Below are 9,982 nucleotides of genomic sequence, written 5' to 3' on the forward strand. Positions count from 1 at the left end.
GAAAGGTCAAATGCACTCAGTGAGCCTCAGTCTTTGAGCAGCTCCTTTCCTCTGCTGACACCTCAACAGGCCACCTCCCACCACTCTTTCCACTGACCTGCTCTCTCCATCAGACAGCCTCCTTGTTTCCTTGTCTTCTCTTCAGGCTGACAACCAGCCCAGCCAAATGGGCCTCCACGAAGTGCTTGCTGTGGCTGCCCTCTGTGCCTGTGAGTTACCTTCTTCTTTTTAGATAAGGTGGGAGCCAGAAGAAATTCACAAAAGGATAAGCTCATGGCTCCCCTGTTCTCTTCTCTTCTTTCCAGTTGGACACGCAGCCTTGAAGCAGCCTCAGAGCTCCATCACTGCATATGTGGGCACAACAGCACGCGTGATCTGTGAGGTGTCCAGCAGCAACTTTGCCGATAGGTACATACACTGGTACCAACAGAAACCAAACCAGCCTTTAGAGCATCTTCTCTATGTCGTATTGAACCGGGTCCCCACCAAAAAATCATTAGATGATCAAAAGAACAAATTTGTGGGGGAAAAGAATGATGCTCAGAGCACCTCAGTCCTGGCAATAAACTCCATAACACATAAGGACGAGGCCACCTATTACTGTGCCATCTGGGAATACCACAGCAATGAACACTCCGTGACCCCACATACAAGAATCCTGCCCTCATCAGTCCCTCCCCACATCCTCTTCCAAAGGGGCCACCTCCTCCTCCATTCTGGCTCCCATCCTCAGCCTGCCTGCAGCACTTCCTCCTGCATTTCTTCTCAAGCCAACATGGCCGCTGTCCACAGCTGAGCACATTTCTTCTCCAACTCATAGAGTTTCCAACCTTCTTTCATCACCATCAGCATCATTCACACGTCTCAAAGGCTTTAAGGTTCTCACTAGGTTTATGAGTTGGACTAGATTGCTGCTGAGATTCCTTTCAACAGTCAGATTATGTCATTCTATTTTTTAGCAGAGAGTTTTACATTTTATCATGTTTCTTCACCCTCTCCAGCATCCTCTGGAATAGGTTCTCTGCATTCCCATTTACCAGAGTCTGAGAAACCAAGAGAGATTAAGTGACTTACCTAGCATTACCTAGAGAGCAAGTGCCAGAGGCAGAATTTGAACCCAGATAGTCTTGCACCAAAGTTGGTAGTTGGATCCACTATTCCTCATGAGAAAAGAAGAGAAATGTGAAGAAGGAAGCCATTAGTTGCATCTCTTGGTTCCTTAAATCTCTCAACCAACTGGAAAGCCTTTGCAGATAGAATGTTGAATAAATGCCCTGGGAAATACCTTCCATTTGTGAGATCCTATTTGTCAACATTAATTATGGTGTTGCTGCTGCTGCTGCTGGTGCTAGTGCAGTTGGGCATTTTTCACTACCTGTGGTCAGTCAACAAGTATTGATTCAGGTGGAATGTGTCCAGTGCTGTGGGACAGATGAAAGAAGAACCTACCAAAAGCCTCGGGGAAATCAGACCTCCATCACTGAAAGAGATCATCCCAAGGCTATAGACACCACAGGTTTGGAGCTGGGGTAGGAGGGAGGGAGATCTGTCATCAAATGGAAACCAAGGGGGTTTCATGGAGGGAGATTTGTGCAAAATTAAGGATTTCGTGGATCGAAGTTAAAAGTGGAAATGAACAAGAATGCTATCAAACTCCCCCCACCCCTTTTGGTACAGCTGCAACTAAAACAAGGGAGAATCAGGGAAGTTCCTTGAGAAAATACTCCGTTAGTATTCTCTGCAGGAAATGAGTCCCCCCCTCCCTCCCCATGACCATCTGTTCTTTTAAAAGCATTTCTCTAATAACAAAACTCTCACCGTTTCCATTTATCAGCAAACATTAACTAGGGCACCTTCTAGGCAATCTCTCGATGTCCCAGGTAATTCTCTAAGATCTTAAGGTTTTCAATACATTGATCTACATTAGCCAAGGGTCTTCCTCACTGAGAATTCCTTATCACAGTGAAATCAAAGGTCCAGTTAGTTAAAAATGCCTGCCAGGCTCTGGGAGTAGCTCTGGATTCAAAACCAAAATGAAGCCCTCTCTGGCCCGAAGGACCTCCTGTTCTGGGGGGAGGAAACATGTGCAAACCACTAAGAGAGTCAGAAATATGTACAAAGTATGACACAGAGACTAGCCCTTTGGTCTCAGTTCTATCAGGAACTCTCAGGTAAGGAAACTCCTGTCAAAAGAGTTCCGAGCCTTCTCTGCAACATCTAGCCTTCGAGATTTACCTGGGTTCCTGGGTGGCTAAATGACCTGTCTCGGATGCCATATGTCAGAAGCATGATTTGAACTGGGGTCTTCTTGATTTTGAGAACAGCTCTCTCTCTCCTTTCCTGCAGGCTGCCTCTCATAAAAAGGAAATGCAAATTAGTTGGGGGTTTCTGGGAGGCACTGGCAGTGGGAAGTATTCATGAGAGCCTCTAAGACAACACAGTTGGCACCAATCTTTGAAGAATACTAGGAATTCCTAGAGCAGTGATGGCAAACCTTTTAGAGATGGAGTGCCAGGCCCTACCCCCAACCACCCCCCAGACCATGTCCCATGCCTGCCCCCCCACTGAGTACTGGGCATGCCCCCACTCCTTACCCCACACTGGGAAGGGAGAAAGCGCTCCCATTGGGCTCCTGGGTGGAGGGGCAGGTGAATGTCCTCAGGCCCAGTGGAGAGGGAGAAGGGGAGTGGCCTGAATGCTTTGCTCTTTTCCAGCTCTGCTGCCTATGAGCTGCCCACCTTCCCCCCATGCACTCCCATTGGGCTGCTAGGCAGAGGGGTGGGTGATGTGAAAAAATGTCATCAGGTGTGGTGGAGATGGGGAGGGGAGCAGCTCTGCTCGAGTCCCTCTGCCTTTCTAGTAATGAACTCTGGGGGTGAGGGATGGGGGGGGGCAGTGGCCGTGTGCCCATAGAGATTGTTCTACATGCCATCTTTGCCATGGGCTTGCTATCACTGAGCTAGAGGAAAAGGTGTCATGGTTGGGGGTGGGGTGAGGTGGAGTAGGGGTCACCAAGTCATGGAGTCATGGAGACGGGACATCAGTATTGTGTGTGGAGAGCAACAGTAAGGAGGCCAGTCTGGCTGGACTTCCCAGTGCCCAAAGACAAGTTGGATCATGTGGGATAAGTCTGCAGAAGCAGGCTAGAGTCAGGCCATGATGGCTCTTAAATGCCTAGCAGGAGTTTTCATTTTATCTTAATGGTAACAGGGAGTCACACCTGTTTGGGGAACATCACTGGTTCCCTTGATGGTCCTTAAACAAGAACTCCAAACCCCCCACTCAGGGCATTCTAGGTGGCTGCCCCCATCCTTGCCAGGCATGTTCTCCCTCCCAGTCTCTACCTCTGGGCTTCCCTGGTTTCATTGAAGTGCCAGCTAAACCCTCCTCTTCTCCAAAGCCTCCATCAAGCCCTCTTCATTTTAGTGCTTTCCTTCTGTGGGTTCCTTCCTAATAATCCGCTATAAAGTTGGTTTGTCCAGAATTGCTTGCTTAGCCCAGTGCCCGGCACAAAGGAGACCCTTACCGAATGCTGACTAGATCCCCCAGCTTTCCCTCTTAGACAGCCTTCCATGCCACTGTGTGTGGCCCATGAAGGTAATTATTTGGATATTGTCCCTCGGTTAGGCTCGGAGCTCCTTGAGGGTAGAGACAATGATTTTTCCCCCTTTCCTTTTTGAAAATGTAGATTCCTAGCCCTTAGCCCAGCACCAGACCACAGAAAATGCTTTAAAAATGCATATGCTAACTGCCTGACTACAGCGGCTGAGGGGACATGACAGAGGAGAGACTCTAAATGAACACTCTAATGCAAATATTATCAACAAAGCAATGGGTTCAAATCAAGAAAACATGTAATGTCCAGTGGATTTATGTGTCGGCTCTGGGGGGTGGGGGGGAGGAAAAGAAAATGATCTATGTCTTTAATGAATAATGCTTGGAAATGATCAAATAAAATATTTAAAAAATGCATATGCTAGACCAAAGGAATGAATTAAAACACTGTTTTGAATACTAATTTCTTTTTTAAATTAAAATCTATTTTACTAAGGATAGTGGCCTGGCCGTCCCAGATCTCTACCATGAAGACTGCAGTAGTCAGCAAAACAATCTGATACTGGCCTAGACGTACATTCCTGGATCAATGGACTAGATTGTGCCAGTGTTTGATAAACCCAAAGAGCCCAGCTTTGGGGATAAGAACTCACTGTGTGACAAGCACTGCTGGGAAAGCTGGAAAACAGCGTGGCAGAAACAGTATCTCACACCCTCTACCATGAGTATGTGGTTTAGATATAAAGAGTAATACAGTAAGTAAATAAGGGGAACATTGACCAGTTTACCTGTTACAGCTATGGAGGAAGGAAGAATTTATGACCAAACAAGAGATAGAGAACAGCATAAGAGATAAAATGAATAATTTTGACTATATGAAATTTAAAAGATTTTGTACAAACAAAACCAATGCAACCAAGATAAGAAGGGAAGCAACAAATGGCGGCGTGTGTGTGTGTGAAGCGATTCTACAGATTTCTCTGATAAAGGTTTCGCTTCTCAAATATATAGAGAATGAAGTCAAATTTATAAGAAAACAAGCCATACCCCAATTGACATGGTCAAAGGATATGAATAAGCAATTTTCAGATGAAGACATCAAAGCCATCAATAACCATATAAAAATATTCTAAATCCCTCTTGATTAGAGATATGTAAATTAAAACAAGACTTAGGTAAACACTTCACATCTATGAGATTGGCCCATATGGCATTAAATGAACATAATGTGTCAGAGGAGATGTGGCAAAATTGGGACACATTCATTGTTGATGTGGCTGTTAACTGACCCAACTATTCTGGAGGGTGATTTGGAACTATGCCCAAAGGGCTATAAAACAGTGCACACCCTTTGATCCAGTAATAGCACTACTAGGTCTGTATCCCAAAGATATAAAAAAGGGGCTGTGGAAGACCTTCTTATATATATACATATATATATTTGATAGATAGATAGATAGATAGATAGATAGATAGATAGATAGATAGATAGATCAATGGATGGATGGATGGATGGATGGATGGATGGATGGATGGATGGATGGGTAGATAGATAGATGAATAGAGAGACAGACAGACAGATAGACAGACAGTTATAGATAGATAGATAGATAGATAGATAGATAGATAGATAGATAGATAGATAGATAGATGGATGGATGGATGGATATCGTCTTTTTGTGGTGGCAAAGAATTGGAAACTGAAGGGATGTCCATCAATTGGGAAATGGCTTTGGAAAATTGTGGTATAATAATGATGCTGAAATACTATTGCACTATAAAAAATGATAAGCAGGATTATTTCAGAAAGATCTGGGAAGATCTACATAAACTGATGCAAAGTGAAAAAAGCAGAACCAGGAGAACATTGCACACAGTAATAACAATATTATGGAATAATCGACTGGGATAGACTGACCTCTCAGCAATACAATTATCCAGGACAATTCTGAGGAACCTATGACAAAGGATGTTCTCTACCTCTAGAGAAAGAACTGTTGGAATCAGTATGCAGATCAAAGCAGATGATTTTTTACTTTGTTTTATTTGGGGGTTTTGGTTTTACATGATTATTCTCTTACAAAAATGAACAATATGGAAATATTTTTTGCATGATAATACATGTGTAAACCAGATCAAATTGCTTGCCAACTCCAGGAGTTGGAGGGAAGAGAGGGAGGGACATAATTTGAATCATATAATTTTAGAAAACTTATGTGGAGATTTGTTATTACATGTAATGGATAAAAATATCTTTATAAAGTAAAAAATAAAAGTCTTACTAATACTCTACTTTGGACATCACTGATACTTCCCAATTACTATTTCTCTCCAAAAAGGACTGATCCTTGTTTTGTTTTGTTTTGTTTTTTAAAAAAGGATTCAATTTAAGAAGAACTGGCTATGTTTGATTTGTCAGTGTGCCTTGTTCTGAATCATTATTTCACCACTTTCTCAAATGAAAGGCAGGAGGCATGCCTAACCATCAGTCCTCTGAAGTCATGATTGATAACTGCATTGATCATAAGTCTGAAGTTTATGCAGTTGTTTTCCTTTATGTTACTAGGATCAATATAGAAATTGTTAGAATTCCAGGTTTGATGAAGCAATTTTTTCTTTTCTTTATTTAGATCAGGTACAAATTCCAAGTCTCAAATCTCTCACCAAAGGGTTTCTCTTTTTAAAAAGGAAGAGAAATTTCTGTCTTTAACAGACTTCATTTTGGTCAGCCCAATGACTGTGGATTCCTATTTTGATGGGTCACTTACATATACAACATTTGAACAAGGTCATTTTGGGAAGAGTAAAGATGAAAAGAGGCAACTGTTTGTTGTGAATATGAATGAGGGTCAGACAAGGGTGGTGGCAATGGCATTGGAAGGGATAGGTGGCTAGGGGAGGGACCATGGAACTGGAATCAGCACAACTTTGTAACTGATCATAAATGAGAGCAGAGATGGTGAAGAGTCTACTTACAGAAAACAAGGAACACTGAAGTTACTGTTAAACTGTTGAATAAACAAAACCAAAAATAAAACTTTGTTGCAGGAAGATCTTCCCATATGGCAGAACAATGCCAGAGAAGAGGAACAGAACAAACCAATTAAGAAACCTCAAAGTTTGCTTGATGGGTAACAGAAGTATTTAAGTCTAATGATAACAATGTAATCTTTTCCCATGATCTAAGTATCTTCCATTTTCTTTGTCCCCATTCTCCCACATTGCCTACTGGTAAGAGCAAATGTGATCTTCTCTTTGTTAAAGTTCTATGTGGTTTCTTTCTCTGTCTCTGTCTCTGTCTCTGTCTCTGTCTCTGTCTCTGTCTCTGTCTCTGTCTCTGTCTCTGTCTTTGTCTCTCTCTCTCTCTCTCTCTCTCTCTCTCTCACACACACACACACACACACACCTGGCCTGTCCTTCCTTCCTTTCCTCCCTCCCTCCACATGAGCTCTGAACCAGCTCATTTATTGAGAAAAGTACAATCCATCCAATCCATCTGAGGAAGACTTGCTTGCAGTCATATGGACTCCAAGAAACGATAAGTCTCTGGACTTGCCCTATGACCTAGCCACTGCATTACCAAGGTAAAGATGTTTGGGAGTTCTGCCTACTCATGGTTTGAAGTCTTGGATGAAGTGTTGCCTCTGTTCATGCCCAAGGAAGAGTCTTGTAGTGGTCACAATATTTTTGTTTAACAGGTAATCACTGTGATAACAATGACTGGATCAAAAACTTTGGAGAAGGAACTCAGCTCGTAATTCTTCAGAGTGGTGAGTGCTTTTTTCTGCTTTCTTTATAGGACCAGGGCCTGACTTTGGAGTCCTAAGATCTGGGTTTAAATTTTGACTTTGAAAGCCCAGAATATGGATTTGGATTCTGGTTTGCCATTTACTATATGAGTGATTTTGGACAAGTCAGGTCACCTCTCTGAGCCTTAAGTTTCTTCCTTTATAAAACAAGAGGATTGTTTAAGTGACTCCTGAGATCCCTGACAAATCCACACTTTTGAAATACTTTTACAGAGAAAGGACTTCACATAAACTAGATTGATTTAAACACACACACACACACACACACACTCTCCTGACTCCCTGGTTCTTGGCTAGGATCCACAGTTGGAATTCCCACTGCCTTCTGTGAACACTGAGACTCCACAAAACAGAAGACCTAAAGAGTTTGGTGTGGGCAGATATGGCCCCTGGAGAGGTAATTGAGCTCCTTTTACTTTGTAAGCTGATTAGGAGACGTCTCACAGAACAACGGTGCCAGCTAGCTCCCTTCTCCACTGGGCTTCAGGAGTGACGCCTCCTTCTCCCAAGCCCTGTCCCATACACTGAGGCCAGCAGTTCCACAGGGACCGTCCTCATTTACCAGATTATTAGATCATAGAATTCAGTGCTAAAGAGGGACCCAAGAGGACATGAGGACTAACTAACCCCTTCCTTTGGCAGATGAGAAAACAGATTCAGAGCTGAAAAGTGAACCTCAAACAAAGACCTTGACTGCAGTCAAGCAGTCCAGCAGTCTTTCCACTATACCAAAACAGACTGCTCATTCCTAAGAGATCAGATTACTCCAGAGAGACTGGACGATTTTGAATAATATGTTGACATGGGATATAAAGGAGAGGGAGGCAGACACACCTGGGGATAAGGAGAGGGTAGCTTTATTTAATTTGTATTCATTTATTTGTTGGTTGGTTACATTAACATTCCCAGGCAGCTCCCCCTGCCCCTTCCTCTCCCCGCACCATAGAAAAAATGTTTGTGTAAATGATATCTTTCATGTTTTCGCTTATCAGTTCTTTCTCTGGTGGTGGACATTCACAAGTTATTCTTCAAATATGAATTCTGTAGCTGGGTATACTGTTCTCCTGGTTCGAGTTGTTTTCCTCTTCATGATTTCATGCAGATCCTTCCAAGTTTGTTTTCTTTTTAGCCAGTCTGCTCATCATTTCTTACAGCACAGGAGTATCCCGTCACAGTCATAAGCCACGATTCGGTCAGCCGTTCCTCAGTGGATGGACGTCCCCTCACTTTCTAGGTCTTTACTACCACCAAGGGAGCTGCTGTCACTATTTTGGAACACACACATTCCTTCCTTTTCCCCTGATCTTCTTGGGAAACAGACCCAACAGCAATATTGCTGGGTCCAAGGATTTACAGTTTTACAACTCTCTTGGCATAATTCCAGATTGCTCTTCAGAATGGCTGGGTCAGGCCACAGTCCTACCAGCAGCGAATTACTGTGCCCATCTTCCTACAGCCCCTCCAACATTTGCCATTTCCCCTTTTAGCATTTTAGCCAGTGTTGTGGGTGTGAGGCGATATCTGTGTAAATTCATATTAATCATACCCACTCCTTATTGTGTCTGAAAACTCATATCTCCAGGCCGTCTTGATGTGTAGTTCTCTAACTAAAAGTGATTTCAAGCATTTTCCATTTGTCTGTAGTGTTTTAATGATCATAACACCAAACAAATTAGCAGTGGCACTAAGCTGATGATAATGGGGAGCTTTACCAGGGCTGAGGCTATTGCTGTACTCTTTGTGTCACCCATGATGCCCCTTATCTGGGGCAGAAACTTGAAGTGTAGAATTTAGATATACGTGACTGAGGGTCCAACAGAAAAGAAGGGTGAAGGCTCACGCCCTGCCTCCAGTTTTCTTATGGACTGGACCAAGTTGCTAAAAATGACCATACAAGGTGATTAGTCAGTGTTTCTGCATCTTTCATGATGTCATGGATGAACCCTCTCTAATCCACTCTATTGAAAGATGGGAGCAGATCGAAGCTTTTCAGCAAAAAGGCGAGACAGCAGATCCTCAATAAAGTTAGGCATGCTCTTAAGGAATCAAGAGCTCTTCAGGGTTTAGGAGGTTATAAGGTGGAAAGTAATGCCGGAAGAAAGAGTGTATATGAGGCTCCAAGTTTTATGACCCTGGGTCAATTACTTAATATTTTTGTGCCTTAGTTTCCTTATCTGTTTAATGAGGGGTTGAACTCTATGACTGCTTTCAGCTCCAAATCTATGATCCTGTGTGCACTGAAAATGGTCTTGGTCACTCCAAATGAACTAGCCAACTAATCTTTTAAATGAATGACTTCCATCTAGCCACTAGGTCAGTATATTTTAGCAGGAAGCTGACATGTTTTTCTTATTTTTTTAACTCCTACCTTCAGGGCTAGGCAATGGGAATTAAATGACTTGCCCAGGGTCACACAGCTGGGAAGTGTCTGAGACCAGATTTGAACTCAGGACCACCTGTCTCTAGGCCTGGCTCTCAATCCACTGAGTTACCCAGCCGCCCCCTATTTTTCTTATTTCTAACCAGACCCTGTGGTGGTAGTAAGGAAGGAGCTCTTCTCACATAGTGTCCTATAATTATGGCACCATGGAATATTAGTTAGAAAGGCAGCCTAGTAT

General features: G+C 43.0%; 1 gene segment (V, D, J or C); it reads left to right on the top strand.

Moving 5' to 3' along the window:
- On the top strand, nucleotides 1-796 carry LOC130455582 (probable non-functional T cell receptor gamma variable 10). The segment is given in 2 exon segments: nucleotides 1-209; nucleotides 306-796. Coding segments are annotated over 2 exon segments (534 nt in total).
- Nucleotides 797-9,982: the final 9,186 nt, after the last annotated feature.

This window comes from Monodelphis domestica, chromosome 7 (genome assembly GCF_027887165.1).
Source record: "Monodelphis domestica isolate mMonDom1 chromosome 7, mMonDom1.pri, whole genome shotgun sequence".
NCBI classification, from domain to species: Eukaryota; Metazoa; Chordata; class Mammalia; order Didelphimorphia; family Didelphidae; genus Monodelphis; species Monodelphis domestica.